Source organism: Prenolepis imparis, unplaced genomic scaffold (assembly GCF_030444845.1).
Source record: "Prenolepis imparis isolate NDT839.2.m4 unplaced genomic scaffold, iyPreImpa1.0 SCAF_14, whole genome shotgun sequence".
In the NCBI taxonomy this organism is placed as follows: Eukaryota; Metazoa; Arthropoda; class Insecta; order Hymenoptera; family Formicidae; genus Prenolepis; species Prenolepis imparis.
Genome location: NW_028141172.1, coordinates 3,504,636 through 3,527,358, shown reverse-complemented (window position 1 = coordinate 3,527,358; position 22,723 = coordinate 3,504,636). Strand labels below are relative to the sequence as shown.

Sequence of the window (22,723 nt, the reverse complement as noted above, 5' to 3'; positions counted from 1 at the left end):
ATATATACTTACCTCCAAAAGCTTCTTAAGATTTCGTGATTATCTTCCTCACCACAAATATCTTGAAGATACTCTATAATAAGATACTTATTTCTTTAAATTGTTGAATGTTTAAAATTTAAAAATTAACTTACACATATATATATATAACTCAAATTGCAATATTTTTACATTAATTTTATCTTAAAGTTTTCGAACTTTATAGTAATAATTGTACGCGTTATTAAATTATTAATAAATCCTTTCAAATTCTCAAATGTAATAATTATTATGAAAAGTTAAAAGCTATTCATGAAGAGCTAGAATGAAGAGGAGAAATATATACTTGGAAATCAAAATTAAAATTCGGGCATGTATATACTTACCTTGATCAACTCGACAATTGTTTTACTGACAATTGCTATTCTTTTAATTTTTCTATTTAAAATTTATGTTTTTTTGGTTATTTTATTAATAATAATAATATTAAAAATAAATAATGACAATAAAGTGATTTTATAAAATAGAATAAAGATTTTATAAAATAGAATAAAAAATAACAATCCATTCGTTGTTCTAACCGTTCTTCTTTATTTGGTAACTCATGGAAATACAAATTCGCTGTAAAACTTAGAGAAAATAATAGCGGAAGGATTCCGTCACGTTCTGGCAACGACTCGCTCGAAATCATTAGAAAAATAACGCATTTCACGCGCGAACGAATCCGTTAATGAAATCCTCGATGTTCAACTTAGTTCGTTAATAATGATTATGTTAATAACTCGTTAATAGTCGCTTTATGCGCCTTTATGCGAGTCGCGCTCCATCGATCCGAAACGGATGCATTAATTTACCACCAAAATCCTCGCCCCCCGCCATTTTCCTCGATACCAAAAGATTAGAGATTGCATCGCTCTAACAAGTTTATCATAAAATATTAACTGTTCTCTTTGAACGTTCTTCAAATAAAAATTCGTAAAATATTAATTATTAATTAATATTAAATATTAATATGAAATTAATATTAAATAACAATATTATATACTATTTTCTACATAAATTGTTATTTAAATACTGTGCGCAGAGCTTTCTGAAACGTAAATTAAATAGAAAACTAATGAAAATTTCGATCAATTTAATTTAATTCTAATCTTTTAAAATCTAAAATTATTCTAGTATATAATTACGTAATTTTTTATAGAAATAAACGAGAGCGATCCCATCTCCCCGAACGGCGATTTCGTTAAATAATCTATGTACATAGACGAGAACTGCGCCCGCATATAGGGGTTGCGCGAATCGCAAGGGCGAGATAAAAGACGTACTTCCGGTTTCGACTCGAAGGAGCGCTCGGAAAGTGACAAATGGGCACAATCAATATTACATGGCTTCGTTGATATGTCCTACTTAATCTCGAAATCTTATTATTGTACGTCCACCCTATACAACACTCAACAATCTCGATGGGAGACACTCGTATGTGTTTTTTTCTTTTTTCGTGTATCTTTTTTTTCATTTATACAGATCAAAAAGGAGAAGATCACACAGGCTTTTATAACACACGCACCCCGGACCATTTTTTTCTCTTTTATTTTTCTTTTTTTGTCGTTTATTCGTGACAGGCGAAATTTGTCTGCGCGATATATGTATTAGAAAAATTTGTCGGTATAGTTAAAATATTATTATTATTATCGTCGTCATTATTGTTTGAAAGGTTTGCCCGTCAGCTCCGTCCTGCAGTCTCTCTTCCTGAAACCGATACAAGGCGGCTATGCGGGCATTACCCTGTGACAAGACCCCGCATCGCGGTGGTTACCCGTTTCATGTCGCTGTCCCAAGTAGACACACATTATTATCATTATTATTATCGTCATCTCGTTTATTATTATTATTACGATTATTATTATCGATAGAATAGTCGAAAATGAATGCGTGGAAGGAAAGTACCGAGGAGAAGATCAAGAATTGAGAGACTCGTGGTTATAGTATTCAAGAGAATGTAGAAAATATAGTGCAAACAAATGCTTTCTGAGAGAAAGAGAAAGCACGCTGTTGGATAATAGATAAATTAATAATAGCGCGATGGTCGTTTGGTCATTTGTATCGATATACAGTCTGGTGAAAGTACAATATATCGAATACAACTCGATATGCTATAAAAGTCTGTGGGGAAGCCTTTGTTTTTCTTACACACCCTCTTTCGTAACCTTGTTCGTCAAAGATAACCGCTTAAACGCCTGATTTCCTCGTTTCGAGATAATTTAAAAAACTTGAGAAATATATATGTATGATATATTGTCGATTGCCAGTAAATCACTTTCGCATTTGAGTTGATGTACTGGAATTGAGTAATGATGTTCTAAATCTTTAAAGCATCGGCTTCTTAAAATTAAAGAGAGATTCGCAAATTGCAGAGTTGTGAAATCAAACGGAGATTTCTAGATATCCTTCGCATTTTTCAAAATTAGGAGTACAACAGTGTAGATTGGATTCCAAGGATTTTGCATTTTGTGGAAATTCTCATGTATCTTCGAGGAATCAGATTTATATATAAATCTTTACATCATCTTAATTTATAAAATTTGATTTATATTTTACTTTTTTTTATTTAAATGCGTATAAATTGCTGAATTTTTTCTTAAATCTCTAAACTTCCGTATATTTTAAATATCAAACTGCAAATTATCTTAAAATTTATTTAAAAAGTTAGAAATAAATTTATTTAAGCAGAGAGAGAAAGGGAGAGAGAGAGAGAGAGAGAGAGAGAGAGAGAGAGAGAGAGAGAGAGAGAGAAATGTCGCAGTGAAATGAGTTTCAAGATTATATATATATAGGAAATCATGGGGTTTTAAACTCTTTGATTATATCCTCCAATAATCTTCATTCTCCCTTTATATTTCGAATAAGAGTCTCGGATCCTTGGAAATCCTTACAATCTTATATTCTCTTTTCATCTCGTTTTATAAATTTTTTTTATTCTTGTATTCTTTCTTCTGAACAAAATATGACACGAACAATCATTCAGGTAGACTATTGCTTTTGTGAAACAAAAAAATCAGGCTGCACACATCGACGCTTTTTGCTACTTTAAGTTTACCTGCGATTTAAAGAATATGAATATCGTACAAAACAACTAAAATGGCCGCCCATTGATTTATCAAGAAACCTTCTACTTCGAGCGTTTCTTCTTTTTATTCTTCTGATAAAGTTTTATCTAGATCGTAAACAACACCAAAGTGGTTCAGAACGCCATTTTTGGCTATCCATAATCTAAAAAGTTTCCACGGATATGTCAAGAACATATAGGAATTTTTGTATCACTTGAAACGTGTTGAATCTAATTCAGGAATCATTTGCTATAAATCAAGATGTTTGACAAGTTTCATAATTTTTTGGATCGACATACTCGGTTCCCTCAATCTTACACGATAAGCATCCCTCTTTGACTTTGGAAAAAGGCAATCGTCTAGTTTTCGTTTTTATTAAATTACAAATTTTACAAATATTACTTTTTTCCATTAAATTTTATAAAAAAGATGCGGGAGAGAGAGAGAGTTTCGCGAATTCTAGAATTTAAGAACGAGGGGAGGCGGAGGATCCTCTTCTCCAACACGAGAACACGAAGAAGCTGGAAGATCCTGAACGTATAAGTCAACCTCGATTTTCACCTCACCTCTCGCCTCGTCGCGAAACGGCCGCCAGGAGGATATTTCCATTTTGTCTGGCCGAGAGATCGATGGCGATCGCCTCTCGAGTACAATTCCGAGGGTGGTATTTTGGCCGAGAAACGCGTTTGGGGAAGGATATTCCAACTTCCGCGAACTCACTCGAGGCGCTTTGACTGCAGGCAGGTGGATAGGGGGGGAGGGGAGTGACATAAATATCGCCTTACCAAAACGAAACACGTTATCTCGCGGAAAGTTCCCCGCTGGAAGATCAAGAGAGTAAACTCCTTAAGTCCTTTCCAGGTGTTCCCAACTTCTGCCGGACTTTAGTAACGCGCGTAAAATTTTTTTTCCTGCTTTTTTTCGAAAAATGAGAGAGAAGCAGACTCATCCCCCTCCCCCTTCCCCGTGTGTTGAAAAATTAAAGTAACGGGAAAATGTGATAATTTTCCTCCCCTGGTGTATATATATATATATATATATATATATATATATGTATATATAAACTGGTTGGTCAATAGAGAGGAGCTCGCTAATTATAATTAGCCGCAATGAAGCATCCACCCCAAATTTCTCTCTCTTTATTTCCGCATTGCAATATATAATACAATGTGTATAATATAGTCTGACGAAGCTCTTGGTCGGAATAATAAACAGATTTATTTTATCATTATTATTATTATTATTATCATTATTATTCTTTCCTGCTTCTCTTTCTCTCTTTTATTCCTTAGGTGAATTTAAAGGAATGTGTACCTTGCAAACTTCCGAGGGAACTGAAGGGTCGAATACCAATGAGCGGCTCATTGTTGGATAATAATAATGACCGATGTTTTCATCGTCGCATTTAACGTTAAGGTTTCCTATCTTCGCGTTGCATCGACAGAAAAATGTCGCACTGTTTTATTCTCGATATTACGGTGAATTTTCCTCGCAAATGTGATGTCTCTATATATAATAATATCACGCGATCTTGAAAATGATCATACGATTGGTAGTTGCGTTTACGTCAAATGCGTATACAACGCGATATCTCGTGACGATGAGAGAGCTAGATATTGGAACTGGATGATCAACGTTAACGTTATATGAACGGTGAAAACATAGGCCTTTATTATAATAGCTTCTACTCTCGTAACGAGTACGTTACACGCTTCGTCTAAACGTTTCTCGATCGTACGCGAGATCAGAATTATCGCGATGTTTAAACGACAAAGAGAAATTTCAAGATTTTTTTGTTTTTTTACGCGAAATATTTCGGTATATAAGAATAATTGAAATCCGTTGAAAATTTATTTAACCGAATAACACGACGAATACACGAATATTGACTAAATAAAATGTCAATATGTTTGGGTATGTGTGTGTTTGTGTCTCTGTGTATGTGTATGCAAAGCTTATCAGGCTATGAAATATATCTCATCTGTACATCGTTACATCAATTTACGAATAATATATTACTAAAAGTACTAAAATAAATTGATAAAATAAATTGGTGAAATTAAAAATAGCATTTACCTAAAATATCGCAATTTAATTGAATTGGTTTAATTAAATTAATTAAGTTAAAATTAAATCGAAATACTTACGCAAATAAAATTAAATTATTAACTCCCGAATGTATCATTTGTCATAAAATATTTATTTTACAAATTTTTTTTAAACGAGACATTTCAAAGTGAAATCCAACAGATAAAATAAAATTTCGTTTATAGTGAAACTTTTTTTTTTTTGGAAATATCTTTAACATATATTTAGCAATCATCGGAATATGATTGTACGATTGCGCGTATCGTTATTTCCCAAAATTCAGATTATCATCAATCGAATTGCGTTTGAAAGCCGAAATATATTACATCAAAGTATCATGATCGTCGTTTAAACAATCGCGCTTGGATCTGGTTTCCATGCTCGTTATAATATAACCACAATTCAACATCCAAGATAGGATCAGTGTGAATATTTATTTCGATAATTCCGCCAAGTCAGTTCTTTTGCGATTAGTCCTTATATATATATACTCTTAGGATTAGGTAAATAGTTAATTATATATAATTAGTTACTTAGGCGCGTTGATTAGCGGCGTGGGCGTTTCCTCCTCCACCCCTCCGCCTCTCCGTCCTTGTTACGTGTGTGTCGTACTTTCTTCAATATATCGTCTCGTGGATGGCTTCGTATCGATTATCGTTGGAGAGAAAAAAACTGGAGAAAAGGGACCGTCGCCCGATTTTTTTTTAAGGATCGTCCCGAGTCGATTTATCGTATAATCGAGCTTCTCTTGAAGATTCTATGTGGACTATCAAACTTATACATATATAGTCTCTTTTTTTTCGTTCTCCTTGTATCTCCTTGCATCAAGTCCGAGAATTCTAGGATGTGCGTAATTTGGATCTTTGCATCTTTGATAAAAAGAATTAGGCCGTCAAGATATTTTTGGAATTTTTAAGATATTAGGTATCGAGAGAATATTTTTATTTTCAGAGAAAGAGAGAGAAAGAGAAAGATTATTGACAATTCTTAATAATGCTAAAACATGCAATAAAATTCGTAAATATTAAATTCTTGAAAAAATTTAAAAAATTATTATTCATAGATTTCTTTTGAAAATAATTTTTAAGAATCGCTCAGATTTCAAGGCTTTAGACTCGTAAATATTTATCTAAAACCTCAATTGTATCTGATTTATAGAATCTTGAATTTTCAGATTCTGGCATAAATTAAATAATTAGAGATAATAAATATTTGGGGGACAGTTATATATTGGAACTTTGTTAGATTGAGAGTCTTGCAATTTTAGAATCCTCGGACTGTTATTATCTATTAACTCTCTCTGTCCTAATATCAGTCATTCCCGAAATTGTAACTTCACCGTTTTATTCTTCTTCATTTCAAACCTATCTCTTTTCACATTTTAATGCCGCGAAGACAGAAACACTGTACGCGACGCGACAAGGGCAAGGATAGCCCTTGCATTTCTTATATACGTGCCTCGTGCATCAAATCTCATTTAATATCGAATCCTCGAAGAGAGAAAAAGCTCTTTTCTCTTTCGCGCCGTGATTCATTTTGGTTCAATGAAGAAAGACGCTAGTAACAGACCTGGTGGTGTGAGGGGGTAGATCGGGGGCCTCTGTGAAGGCCCCCTCGTGCCCCTATGCGCTCAGACCGAGCCGGTGAATCTTCGCGGAAAGAAAGTTGTGCAGGACGAACACGATCGGTTTCGGACAGCTCTCCAGGTCAAGCTCCTATAACAGGATCAATCAATACTTCTTTATTTACTGATTATATATAAATATATACAAAAAATTATATATATATAATACATATATATTTATTATGTATTATATATTTATTATCTATTTTATATATATTAGAACAACACAAGCACGCGTTACACACGCGTCATTCCTCGATTTTATATAAAAAAGCATGATATTTTTATATAAAGTTTGTTTAGACTTAATTAATATTTTTGATAGAAATCAGTTGATTAAAGCGTTAATTTTTTAATTAAATTTTAAAATAAGAATATGTTATGAAAATTAAAATAATATTATGTTTTAAATAATATGTTATAATTTCTTAAACTCGATTAATATTTTTGACATCAGAAATCAGCTGATAATTGTCAAAAATATTAATCGAGTTTAAGAAATTATAACATATTATTTAAAACATAATATTATTTTAATTTTCATAACATATTCTTATTTTAAAAATTAATTATCAAATTAACGCCTTAATTAGTTGATTTCTGTCAAAAAATATTAATAAAGCGTTAATTTGCTAATAAAATTGTAAAATAATATGTTATAAAATGTAAAATAGTACCTAATATATTGTAAATAATATGTTATAATATCTTATCTGCGATTATATATATATATATATAATATTTTTTAACAGAAATCAGCTGATAACTGTCAAAAATATTAACCGAGTTTAAAGTAGCTAATTTCTATAAAAAAATATTAATAAATCTTTTCGCCAATAAAATCGTAATTAATCTCGATGTTATGAATTATCTTGATTATCAAAAACTTCTTGTAGAAAATTCTATTTTTTGTTCGCACTTTCTGTATTAAATTTAAATACTGAATTTGTATGCACACACACATTGCATAATTAATTAATATATATTTATTTTATGCGTTGATTGCAATACATGCGGTATCGCCAAGGACGCCAAGTACAGTCTATACGTCCGCCACGCTGCGCGTTTCGCGCGAGACTGATCGTCAATCGTCAGTCTCGCAATCGCAAGGTCTCGAGAATCAGTCTCGCGCGAGACGCGCAGCATGGCAGACGTATAGGCTGCGCTTGGCGATACCGCTGCTCAGAGTCTTGAGTCTTGCGGTCAGTCTCGCGCGAAACGCGCAGCGTGGTGGATGTGTATAGACGCGCGAATCTAATGAAAGCGCAGATATTTTCGAATCGAAAGATTCTTGTAGAAAATTCTATTTCTTTTGTTCTCTGTTAAAGATTTAAATAATGAATTTTTATGCATTGCATAATTAATTCACATATTTTTATGCATGCATTGCAATCAATGCATAAAAGAAATATATATTAATTAATTATGCAATGTGTGTGCATAAAAATTTAGTATTTAACTCTTTAACAGAAAGTCGAACAAAAAAATAGAATTTTCTGCAAGAATCTTTTGATAATCGAGGTAATTACAACATCGAGACTAATTATGATTTTATTGACGAAAAGATTTATTAATATTCTTTGATAGAAATTCGCTACTTTAAACACGGTTAATATTTTTAACAGTTATCAGCTGATTTCTGTTAAAAATATTTTAATCGAGGATAAAGTATTATAACATATTATTTACATACATTACTATTTTAATATTTTTAACATATAATTTTAAAATTTAATTAGCAAATTAACGCTTTATTAATATTTTTTTAAATACATCAGGTGTTAAAGCGTTAATTTGCTAATTAAATTCTAAAGTAATATTATGTTATAAAAATTAAAATAATAATGTGTTTTAAATAAAATGTTAGGACTTTAAACTCGATTAATATTTTTTGACAGTTATCAGCTGATTTCTGTATCATTCTTTTTAACATAAAATCGAAGAATCGCGCTTGTGTTGTTCTATAGTCCCTTTCTAAAAAAAGGCATGTTAAGTATTGTTGCCTCTTTTTCGCGATGTTGATTAGCTGCCTCGATTTGCGTTATGCGTTATACTCATAGCATCAAGAGAATGTCATCGCGAGGGTTAGCAGTTTGACAGTTTGTTCAAAATAAATTAAATAAAATAATAATATGTTTCAAATAATATATATTATAATACTTTAGATTCGATTAATATTTTTGACAGTAATCAGCTGATTTCTGTCAAAAAATATTAATCGCGGATAAATGCTACGAATGTATAACGCACAACGCGAATTGAGACAGTCAATCAGCATCGCAGAAAAGAGTCTCAAAACTTTAATACAAATTAAATTCACTCAGTTAACATGCTTTTTTTAGAAAGGGGGATATATCTGAAATTAAAAATATTCTCTCAATATAGAAGATTTAAAAAATTATATATAAATATATAATATAGATTTTTTAAATATATCCATAAACTCAGAAAGTAACGAGACAGTTTTATGATAAGTAAGAGCAAATCTAATAATTTGTTTCATTGTTGAAAAAAACTGATAAATTAAGGATACACCGATTCCTCTCTTAACGTAATCTTATTAAATATCGTAGAGGATAAAAATTGCGATTACAGCAAAAAGGTTTTTATTCACAAACTCGTTGGTAAATTTACGAACTCTTTCAATCTTTTTGATGTTTTAAAATTTTCGTACATCTATCTAGAGTACTCACAATTTCGCCATCCTCGCCCCCAAAATCGAGCCACAGGAGTCGGGCGCCGTCGTCCGCGGACATTTTCAATTTGTCGAAAGATCTTTTCCAGAGCGGGGTGGGTGGTGATCCAGGACTTACGCCGTTACCACCAGTGTTCCGCGTTCCGGCGGCATAAAGCGCGAATCCTTCCTCGTGGTTGACAACCAACTGACAGGCCTTACCTTGCCATGTGCAACCTATAACACACGCAATGTTATAAAATTAAAATAACCTTTGAAATGAAAGGAAAATCCATTCATACAGATTTACGCATTCAATAGAGTCTATTCACAATTTAATATAATTCGAAAACGTTTAATATTATTTTTATATTTTATATATTTTAATATAAAAATTAATATTAAATTAATATAAAAAAATTGATAGTTTATTTACATCCTCCTTAACAAAATTTTCATAATAAAGAAACTCTAAATTGTACATAAGTACAGTTATGTTAGAAGTGAATAAAAAATCAATGTAAGAAGAAAGTCACAAATTAGCATCACATTCTTTCATTTTCTTAAAGGTTTAAGTCTTTAACAGCGTATATTAATTTTTTTCATAATTTTATTGTCACCCGGATGAAAATATTGTATAGGTTGTTAACGTGTTTTTTTAAATATTTTTTTTTCGAAACGGGGAACTATTCTATTAAAACTTTCCTACATTTTTATAACACATTCTTTCATTTTCTAAAGAGTTTTAATCATTAGAAGCGATAATTAATTTTTTCATAGTTTTACAGACACTCAGAAGATATAATAATACGTTCTCTATAAATTTTAAAAAATTTTTTATTTTTTAAACGGACAGGACAGGTTTATTAGAATTTTCCTACATTTTATAAAACATTCTTTTATTTTTTAAAAGGTTTTAGTCATTAACCAATAATTAATTTTTTCATAATTTTATGGTCGCCCATATGGCACCTTTTAAATACATTCTTTCATTTTTTAAAGAGTTTTAATCATTAACAACGATAATTAATATTATCATAATTTTATGATCGTTCGACAGAAGGTGTGTGTAGCATTAAATTATTTATGTATTTTTCAAGATTTTTAATTTACGAAACAGAGGACTATTCTATTATAATTTTCCCATCTTTCATATCATATTCTTCATTTTCTAAAGAATTTCAATTAAAATGAATAAAAAAATGAATGTGAAAAAATGTCTTTTGCCAATCTATAGGAATGGTTGAATAATCGTTATTTTAAACGAACGTAGTTTGTGTGCCATCGCGTATATTTACCAACTAAACATTGAATTTTCAATTGAGTTTCTTATTACAACGTACTAGCATTTCTCTTTATGAGGCAGCCTGTATATATACATATTTTTCCTTTCCCATTGCGCGTTCTCTATCGCGTCGCTTCTTTATCATCGATGAGTTCGACGCGAGACACGAACAAAAAGACGTATATGAAACGGGCGAAGCATTCATCTCGATTTATTATTGCCGTTCGTCGTTGCTGAAAAGAAATTAAAATTCATCGAACCGAACGCGGAGAACGACAGAGAGTATAGATGTCGACTATCATCCTGCTTTCGTTAAACAAAAAGAAGGCCTCGTTATTTCTTGAAATATTTCTCGCACTAGGAATTTCTTCCTCTCCCACCCCTCTTTCTCTCTCAGTTGCACAATTTTAAATCTCCATTCGCCAATTTTATTCTCCCAATTTTTCTAGATGTTCGATTTTCGCTTTATTAATTTTATTTTCATTACTTTGAACACGCAAAAATTCGGTCAAGGGGCTATCTTTAAATTACGTAAGGCTTTTTTTTATGATTTTTTATCTCCCCCCTCCCTATATTTTATGTAATATTTTATAATTTTATTAATAAGGTTTTTCAAATATTTTAACCTTGTTTTAGAGATAAAGAATTGGTTAAACGTGTGATATGAAATTTAAATATATTTATTGTATCAAAGTAAGTCTTTTTCCAAAATATCAAGTTATATTTTTATTATTTTTATAAAATAGTTCAAATCAGTTGATAAAGACAATTAATTAATGAGTGAAAATGAAAACTTCATGGTTTTTTGACGAAAAAAATTGTTTATAAGATTATATCTTATCTTAACATTTTCAAAAATCTTATAAATTATTTCAATCCCCTTCTCTCCCCCAAAAGCCTTACGTAATTTAGGGACGGCTCTTGAAGCCCAAGATTGTCTTACTGATTAAAGGCCAATCTTTATTTACAATAGGAAATATTTACAGCGAATTGCACGTATATATAATTAACATGCGAGAATTACTTACGAACGATGTACTCCCGCAAGGAGTGAGCGGCCGCGTGACATCCCTGAACGATCGCCCGCGCCCAGGCCGCCAGATCTCTTCGTGTCTCAGCTCGTAAATGATGCGTGATCACCCCGTCGATCGTGCCGACCCGAACCGCGAACGTCGCCCCGTGTTGAGTCGAACCGCTACTGCTGCTCGCCGCTTCGTTCTGCCGCGTTGGGGAGGAAACCAGTCTGAAACCGATTCGAATCGTCGTCGTTTGAGAACCAGCAGATCCTTAAAAGCGTACATTATTCATCTCTCTCTATCTGGGTTACACCAATTCGCATTATCGATATTTAATCCTTCTATCGATAAACCCGGGTATCCAAAGCAACTTGAAATGTCAAAAGTGTGTCGGAACTTTTCTCCGCTCGAAACAAAACACAAAGGGCTTCCTTTATATTCGGAAATCTCCTGAAATATTAACGGGAAAAAATGTTTCATGCAGTAGCTGTTATTAAAAAAAAATGTCGTTTTAATTGAATTTTTCTTTCTGAAAACTTATTATAATCTTAATCATTTCAATCTCTGATCTCTCTGCATCTGAATGTTTTTAACACAGCAATTTCGATCTAATCTTTTTCAATTTATGATAAATCAAAAGGTGCACAATTCCAAATTCAAGATGCATACAGGCTAATAAGAGCCAACCGCAGAAATTAGACGCAACTTTATCTTGTTATAAAATACTTCTGTATTTAAATTGAACATTTCAAGTCTTTGGATCATCTTTAGCAGATTGACTAAAAAAAATTCGAATAGTATGTATGTCCTGATCTCAAGTGACATACAAAACAGTATTGAAAGAAATCAACCTGCTGAAGATCGTGTTTCGATTTTTTAATTTAATTTAACTTAATTCTTCTATTGAACGATATTTAAAGCAACCTTAAGTGCTAAAATCGAGTCAGAACTTTTCTTCGCCCGAAACAAAATACAAAAGGGCCTTTGTAATCGAAGACCTCCTAAAATATAACGAAAAAAAGAATGACTGATGTGCAGTAATAGTTGTAAAAAAAAATTGTCGCAATGCAATGTGTCAAAAACACGCAATTTGTAGCCAGGTATCCATACATTGATGGAGAGGTGAACAATTACGTCTTGACAGAAGGGTTAAATAACAATTCTGGCGAAAAATCACAGCTGCGTCCGGGAGTATCGGGGGTTGAAAAACGGCTCGACCTTTATCGAAACGATCGAAGCGCCTTGTAGCGGGTCACGGCATGGATTCATTCCCGCGCGTCGTCTCCTCGTCCCAACCATCCGATCGGGCGGGTGGGTAGGTAGGTAAATTACCTCGTCATCCGGCTCGCCTCGCTCGTAAAATCGTCGCGGCTTTATTGCATGTGGGACGAAGCTGCAGCGTTCGCCCGACACGGGTTCGGGAACGCGTATCTCCAACCCCTCATCTCCCCTCGATCTCCACGAATCCCATTCCCTTCCACCCCAATCTGCCCGCTGACGAATGGTCCTGACGTTCGCGAGCCCGCGCGCTAGATTTATAGATTTTTCCGAGGGACACTGGCGAGTCCTCCTCCCCCACCCACTGTCTCTACCCCTCCCCTCCCTCTCGTCGAAAAAAAAAAGAAAAACAAAGAGCGATAGAAAGAACATCTCCCGATGCAATGGAGGACAGAAAGAGGACAGACGCGAAAAATGGCGCACTTGCGGACTGGAAAAAATGCATACTCCTGGCATCATTCGACGTGCCTAATGGTCTCCCTTTCTCACCCCATCCCTTCTTCCTCCTCCTCTCGTAGCTTCTCTCGCGTTTGTGTTAATATGTTGCCCATCGCAGATGGGAGATGCAGTTGGCTTTTTGTGAACAAGGCAAGATATTTTCTAAATGGTCTTGTATCATGTATCATCTATCAGTGATAGAAATGTCTATCTACACCTTCTCTTAAAACTGTATTGCTCAAAACAATTAGAGAAGTTGAAAGAAAGGTTCTGATGTATCTATTTGAGAAGAGACTATACGGATAAATAATATTTCCTAAAGAGACATATTTACGTCGATTTTTCGCCTTAAGATTTTACGATATTATCCTCCACTTTGCTTTATTTCTCATACTTATTACACGTTACGTCGTTATTGTCCAAGATAATTCGATTTCACTCGACACATAATGGATATACATTGGTCATTATCGCTAACGCGTATCACACGAAGACGCGGTGAAGGAAAGAAAAAAAAAATAAAAATAAAATAAAGCAGCGGAAGAACGCGACGAAAGAAAATTCCGATAAGCGAGAGGAAGCCTGGAGAGACAGCCGCAAACGGTAAATAAAAGCGTTAAACGAGAATGGATGTTCGTCGGCGGCCGTAATCCGACGAAAAAGCCCGCAGGAAGGAAAGAAAGTTTCCCTCGGGATAGCCGAATCACTTCCGGTTTGTCTCGCAGTAAAACTTCTTTAAGTCGGCCATTTCGCGCTCTCGCGTCGGGCCCGATACGGGCCCCCTCGACCGGAAATAGAGCTTCCTGACGTGCTTCCGCTCCCTTTACGCGTCTCCCTCTTCGTCTTTTGGAAAACTTTGAGGAAACGATGTCTGAATGTTTGGCGAGGAGAAAAATGATTAATAGTGACAATATAAAATTCGAGGAAAATTTCCTTTCGGTAAAATACTGACAGATCTCTCTCTTTCTCTACGGTTTATGAAAGCACCTTAATCATCATTGGATATTAAAAAGCCCAATGAATTATAGGACCTAGCAGTGTGTGTAAAAAATTACATTAAATTACATTAAATTTTCCTGAGAAATTTGGTGAGACCGGATTAAATAAAAGTTGTAAAATAAGAAAGTATATATAATCGGATATCTTAATAGAATCGATTAGTTTATATTATATTGACCTACATGATAATATAACAGCAAGTTTGTCTCTATTGTGATTAACTTAGTACTATCTATATTGACTGCTACACAAGTTTAGATAATTAGTAACTTAACTGAGCAGCATTGTCTTACATTATATTAGCAAATGCATACAAGAATAACAAATGCGTCTTAAATCGAGTAAATAAACAATTTTACGATACGACTCGACAAGATTGAAAAAAAACATTTTCCATTCCGTTTCATATTTTTCCCGACATTATTACGTATAAACTATAGCCACTTTAAAGAATTTATCGGCAAGTTTATTTGAAAAAATATATTATAAAAATATCTTGTAAAATATATATAATACATATACAAAGAATTCCGAGATGCGACACGCGAATGAAACAATGAAACGGTATTTTTGCTCTCTTCCCCGAGATTTTTACTCGCGAGAAAATGATACTCGGAATGTACGTCCTATATAGATATATATATATATATATATATATATCCTGTATATAACATAGACACACGATAGAGAAACAGCGGGCTCGTAAGCTGCCACGGAACGATCGATGCCTGTGTTCCGGGCTTCCGGGCCTTTTTCACTTAAAATTTAAACGAGGCTTAGCTCTGGATCACCGATCATTCAAACAGCGTGACTGCCTGACGCCGCATTTAAGCCGCTCGAAAATGCCAGGCGCTCGTCGTTAAAAGAAAAAAAAAAAAAAGAAAAAAACCTGACATTAAATCGCAACAATGACGCGCGTGCGAGAGGGAGGAAAAGTTTAACACGATATATAAAATAATGCAACGGGACATGCATTTCCGGCGTGCCCGCAATAACACGCATAACGCATTTGCTCCTCGTATAACATTTTGCGTTTCATTTTTCCACATATGTATATATGTTTACAAAGGGACACTTTTGCATCAGATATTAAACGGTAATAGTTTTTACATATACATATATACGGATATATGTTATAACGTCGCGATATAAATTTTATATTTATGATAATTTTAAACGTGTAATAAAAGGGGAAACGTAACATTTTGCGTTATTGTTGCGAATTTAGAGATAAATTTTTTCCTGCCTTGTTTCCTGCAATTTCAAAATTTTCAATATATCGTGCTTTGTGTGAATAAATTTCACATGTATTTCGAATGACCTAAACTCCGTCCGAAGATACTTAAAGGATAAATAATTTTTTATCTACTTGTTGGTTTATAATTATGTTAGAATTATGTCGTTAAAATTTTCGCAAAAAAAAATCAAATTTGTCTTATTAAAGAGAATATGGTTCCGAAGCTTAATACAAACTTTATGAAACAATAAAGGACATAATAAAGGAGGATAAAAAAAAGAGGAACATTAGAACAAAGATCTAAAGTAACAAAAAAATATATTCGAATCAAAAAGTAAATGTTCTGATTTATAATCTTTTCTCTTTCAGCCTCAAAAGTTAAAGTTAAAATATAATATTTTTGCATAGCATCGTTCTTTTTAAGAAGCTTGTTTTATTTTTTGAATTATATGCTTTTATATTCATTGTCAGATTTAATTAATTTTTTTTTAATGCAATTCGATAATTCTGATTACATCTACGCTTTATTCAATTTGTTTATTAATTGTAATTCTAATTTATAAATTTCCAACCGTAAAACCGGACTATATATGTAATATTTGTAAGTTGAATTTATTACACACGAGCACACACACACACATATTTCAAAATTTATTATTCAAATCAAAATTAACTCACTATATCCTCGAAAATAATAACGATCGGTGACAGAAATAGTACAAGATATTAAACCACGAAGAATCCGATTAAGACCCGAGATTCCGTCATGATGAGTGTCGACTTTCAGCACAATCCTATTGACACTCGCACTCAATCACAACTATATTTATCGATTACCGTCAATGAGAAATTTACTGCGAATTATCAAGGCAATCAATGCAATCTTTCCAATAACAGCCATTCAACACATTAATGCAAACTCGAGAGAAGTATTACAATTTGCTTCATTTTTCAAAAATAGTATATCAAACGAATAAAACTGTTCTCGTTTTATTAACTTCTTTAATGTTTGAGGTGTCAAATTATCACGTCCTTTACACAACGACGGAACTTTATACGATATAAAATAACGCGCGTATTGAAATTCAATCGGAAAAATCACGAACAAAAAGCAATGAGATGAGATCTATCTTTGTCGCATGCTGCTGTCGATTTTTCACAGAGATTTATCACCGTTATCCATAAAATCAAACGCGCGCGGATTAAGAAAAAAGACAGAAAGGGGTAGATTGCGCGTGGCTACTCTACGCACAGCTGATTCATTCAAGTGACTCTAATCTTATTTATCAATAAGTCTAGTAACAAGTAAAATCAATTGTGTCGATTTTTTTTTATTTTGTGAATGCTTCTTTACTTGGCATATATTTTTTTTATTTATGAGATATTTTTTTATTGATTAATTATTTTGACACAAAACACACGTAAGCGAGCGAAAAGCCAATGTCCTCATGAACATTTTGCTGACGTCTCACATTTGTATGGAATGATTTACGCTGACAATTTATTCGTGGAAATAGAAATCGATATATAAGAAGTAGTCTCTTACATGGCTCGAACGAGAGACCAATCGGAAAATAAGGTGGGACGAGGGGGATGAAGGGGGACAGGATTAGGACAGGATGCGCTACGGGCAAAATCCTGAACTCGTTCCGAATATCGTACTTGGATTGCACGCGCGATCGGAAACTGTCGACGACACCTCCGATAATTAATGTCTACCCCGGAGGATTTAATTGATCCAGTTCACCGTTCGATTATCGAGATCTCATCTTTCATATCCCATCCTATCCCTCTTCTCTACCTCCGCCGCGTTTCCGCCTATCCCCTTTTTCAGCCGCTCTTATCTAGCCCTTATCCACTTAGTTTAACTCCTATCTCTATGACCTTTAATTTACTATGGCGGACAATTATGAATCTTATTAAGCTAACGCGAGAACGGCGAAGACATGTTACATTTAGGGACAATTTAAAGGAAAATTTAAAGGATATATAAGATGAGAAGGATTTGTACGTAATATATATAATTTAAGAAATAATATATAATATTATATATAATGTATAAAATATTTTATTAAAAAATGTATATCAAGGATGGATTTAATTATTCGATGCTCGAATGAAAAATTCTTCAAAAATATGTACATTATATCCTTTAAAGTTGTAATAATTTTTTCAATCATTAAGTTTGAATAATGATATTTATTTAAATATTTGAATTATTTAAAAATTTTTAATAAAAATCAATTTATTTAATATACTCATATTCTGGCTTATAAGAATTAATTAAAACGCAATTTCAAAAGATTTGTCGAAACACATGAATAAATTACTAATTTACTCATCAATATTAATTTTTCAACTCAAAAGTGAAATTGAAAAGTTGCCCAAGTAATACGACAGCGAAAATATTTAGACAGTACTTATAAAATATTTCAACAGTCACTTTATATATTTTATCTGAATGTAATACGCTCTCAAAATTACTCAACCTCCCTTGGCGGAAGTTGGAGAAACAAAAAAACGAAATAAAATGTTTCAGCGATAAATACTTAAATAAATTAAAAGTCAATTCGTCGCTAGTGAATTTTTCTTTGCAGCGGGAGTCCTGTGACGCGGAAGATTCGATGAGTTACGTACGCTAGAAAATATTTCTCCTTGCGGAATGTCTGCCGCTTTTTTTCCAACGTTCGTTTTCCCTGCTCTTTGAACCGGCTTTTCTTCCGGCTGCCGCGGAAAGGCGACCGTTTGTCACTGGACATCGTGAAGAGGAGAAACTGAGAGGGACGAGAAGGGAAACGTTGGAGAAAAACAGAATTTGTGTGCCACCGAGAGTTGAAAGAGGGACAGAGAAATGGAGGCTGAGAAGAAAAAAGTAGACAGTGAAATTAAGTTTGATTATATTAGGGCAAATTTATTTCGTCTTTCGGAAATGAAAGTTTTAAAAATAATAAAAAAAAAAATTATAAATATATTTGTATAAGAAAATTATGTGCGGTAATAGCGCACGTTAAAATAGTAAAAATAAATCAACTTTAATTTTATATATATTAAATTATTTAAAAAATAATAGTTATTCGAGATTATAGGAATATTGAAAAAGAATCACTGGATTTGAAATTCAAAAAAAAAATTCAAGAATTTATGAATACAGAATTTAAAAACTATGAATTCACAATAGTCTGAGTCTGTAAAAAAAATAAAGAGTGAATCTGCAACGTAAATCTGTAAATGGAACGAAGCGCTTTTTGCTTTTCCTTCGTTGCAGTTGTTACTTTTATTGAAAGAGAAAAACGAGAAAAATCAAAGCTTGCTAACGTCCCATATCGACATCCAACTTTTTACGAGAATCTCGATATTCATCTCCTTCAATAAGACACATTTATAAATAAGCTTTCCAGTTGTCATTTTTTTCTCAGAAAATCATTTTATCATGATAAAAAAAACTTTATTCACTGTCTACTGTAAATTATTTATTACAATTCACAAACCTATTAAAATAAATAATATATATAATATAGAATAAATTTGCGAAATTTTAATTATAAAAATGACGCCAAATATTTAAAAAGTTTATATTAAAAGATAATGTTTAATGCAATTTTGTGATAAGAAAAAACTTATTTTAAATTTAATAAAAACATTGCTTTATTTTCTGTCTCTCTACAATGTTTCATCACAATCCTACATAAATATATATTAAATGCTCTATTTATTCTCTCTCTTTTCGCTTTAATAACCAGCTTTACTTTGCGTCACTATCTCAATTTTAAATTATTCCTGAAACTTTCCTACAATTCTTCAATATATATATAATACTCGTGACATTATCGGACATTACTTTCAATTTTTCGAAAAGGTTCAACAAAGGCTCAACTATTAAATTCCTGGATAAATACGTGTCCGCGATTTAATAAGCAATGCAACATCCCATCTCGATCAGGAATTCTGTTTACTTGCAATCTCCATAATTGCGCCAGGGGCCGGGACAAAAAAAACATCGCGGCAACGTCGTTTCTGCGGCAGCTAATTGAAGAATTAAAAATGAGAAGTGGGTGTCATTCTTTGTAGCAGCTAATTAGATCTGAATTACTCAGCGACGGGGGGAGAGAGGGGCGCGCGAGGGTAGAAGGAAATTAAAAATTATCTAGCTAGTTTAAGAGATGAATGCACTCAGCTCACTCCTTGCATCGTCAGGTATTCCTTTAGTCGTCGTCGCTCATCAGGCTCTCGCTTCCGACGGGAAACTTTCAGAGCTAATTGATTTTCCGCCCAAGTCCCGGCTTGCATGTTGAATCATCTCGCAACAATCGGGCACTTAACGGCAAACGGCGCCGCCGATCCGCCTCGCAAGGTCTCTGCTTAACTGATACTATACTCGCAATCGGAAATTGTTCAGCTTAGAAAAATTATATATTTCTCGTATGAACCTGTCGTTGAGCTGAAAATTGACGCGTAGAAAAATACCTGATGCAAGAAATGTACATTCGTCCCTTAAGCTCTAACCTAGATAATGTTTAACGTCTAATTTCATGGGTCCTATAATCTATAATTCGCCTTTTCTCACGTCGTAATATGTGATATCTAGTTCTGACGATACACTATATGAGCACTATATGTCATAAATTTGCAGGGGGCGTGCAGAAAAAAAATGTGACAGTGGTTTGAAAATTCCTGTTGCGTTGCGAGCTCTAATCTGAATTGATGGTCATGGGGCGAACCGTCGCCGATAATAAATAAACGCGTGAGAAGAAAAAAAAAGTCTTCCCATAATACGTGCGCGCCTAACCTTGGCGAATATTGGAAACGAGCAATCTGTAAATATTTACGTGCGAGTATCGGACGTCTCTCTGTGTTAGAGAATACATTATATTTCCACATGAAATCCATCTAGAAAGGTTGAAAATTGCATTCAAATAAGATAAATGTAAACCTCAATTAATATTCTCTTTATTTAATTTAATTATTTTTTCTATATTTGAAGAATTTATTAATTTATTTAATTTAATTATTTATATTTGAAGAAGCACGGCGGATCCTGGGGGGGGGAATTAACCCCCCCCCCCCCAGCAAATTGAAAGAAACAGTTTTGCTGAATTTGTTTAAAAATTATAAATAAAGAAAAACAAACATTAAAGAGCTATCGACGTCAGGATCCGCTAGTGTATATATATAAGTATAGTGTATATATATAAGATACACTGTGAATTATACTCATTACGCATTCAAGGAGTTAAGTATAGATTAAGTCAGACATAGGACGAAATAATGAAATAATTTCATTGCACAAAAATAATTAGATGAAATTCTTTATATCTATATATAATATATATATATAATATATATTATATCTATATAATATCTTAATTATTTTCGCGCAACGAAATTATCTCATCATTTCGTCGTATGTCTGACTTAATCTAAAGTTAACTCCTTGAATGCGTAATGAGTATAATTTCCAATGTATCTTATATTTATATATATATATATATATATATATATAAAAGTATAAGATACACTGTAAATTATACTCATTACGCATTTAAGGAGTTAAGTCTAGATTAAGTCAGACATAAGACGAAATGATGAGATATAATTTTGTTGCATGAAGTTAATTAGGCGAGAAATTTTTTATATCTATATAATATATATATATATATATATATATACACTGGGGCGGATCCTGGGGGGAGGTTAACCCCCCCCATTGCAAATTAAAATATAAATAAAGAAAAACAAACATTAAAGAGCTATCGACGTCAGGATCCGCTAGTGTATATATATAAGTATAAGATACACTGTGAATTATACTCATTACGCATTCAAGGAGTTAAGTATAGATTAAGTCAGACATAGGACGAAATAATGAAATAATTTCATTGCACAAAAATAATTAGGTGAAATTCTTTATATCTATATATAATATATACATATAATATATATTATATCTATATAATATATATTATATCTATATAATAGATATTATATAGATACAAAGAATTTCGCCTAATTATTTTCGTACAACAAAATTATCTCATCATTTCGTCCTATGTCTGATTTAATCTATACTTAATTCCTTGAATGCGTAATGAGTATAATTTACAGTGTATCTTATACATACATATTGTATATATTATATATATATATATAAAGAATTTCGCCTAATTATTTTCGTGCATGAAATTATCTCATCATTTCATCCTATGTCTGACTTAATCTAGACTTAACTCCTTAAATGCGTAATGAGTATAATTTACAGTGTATCTTATACTTTTTTATAAAAATATATATAAAATATATAAATATATATAAAAATATAAGATACACTGGAAATTATACTCATTACGCATTCAAGGAGTTAAGTTTAGATTAAGTCAGACATACGACAAAATGATGAGATAATTTCGTTGTACGAAAATAATTAGGCGAAATTCTTTATATCTATATAATATATACAATATGTATGTATAAGATACATTGTAAATTATACTCATTACGCATTCAAGGAGTTAAGTATAGATTAAGTCAGACATAAGACGAAATGATGAGATATAATTTTGTTGCATGAAGTTAATTAGGCGAGAAATTTTTTATATCTATATAATATATATATATATATATATACACTGGGGCGGATCCTGGGGGGAGGTTAATCCCCCCCCCCCCATTGCAAATTAAAATATAAATAAAGAAAAACAAACATTAAAAAGCTATCGACGTTGATCCTGGAATAAAAGCTAATCATGAAACCAAAAATTTAAATAAAATAATTTTGCAAACCCCTTCCCCCCCTCCAATTATCGACGTCAGAATCCGCTAGTGTCAGAAGAAATTATTTAATTAATTTAATTTAATTATTTATATTTGAAGTTATTTAATTAATTTAATTTAATTATTTAAAAAATTTAATTATAAGCTTTGAATTATTGGGAGAAGTGTTTAATTATTTTTATAATTTTTCTTATTTCGGGTTTTTCTTAAATGATTTCATTATACAACAC

General features: G+C 32.5%; 1 protein-coding gene across 2 annotated transcripts in view; it reads right to left on the bottom strand.

Moving 5' to 3' along the window:
- Positions 1-550: 550 nt before the first annotated feature.
- Syn1 (Syntrophin-like 1) overlaps positions 551-22,723 on the bottom strand; it is a 265,686-nt gene continuing 243,513 nt past the window's right edge. For both annotated transcript variants that reach the window (XM_083054313.1, XM_083054314.1), the window contains exons 7-9: positions 11,786-12,000; positions 9,492-9,709; positions 551-6,889 (exon numbers count right to left, since the gene is read on the bottom strand). In XM_083054313.1, the coding sequence (XP_082910439.1) occupies positions 6,797-6,889; positions 9,492-9,709; positions 11,786-12,000 (526 nt within the window). In that variant the 3' untranslated portion in view covers positions 551-6,796. The remainder of the gene's footprint in view (positions 6,890-9,491; positions 9,710-11,785; positions 12,001-22,723) is intronic.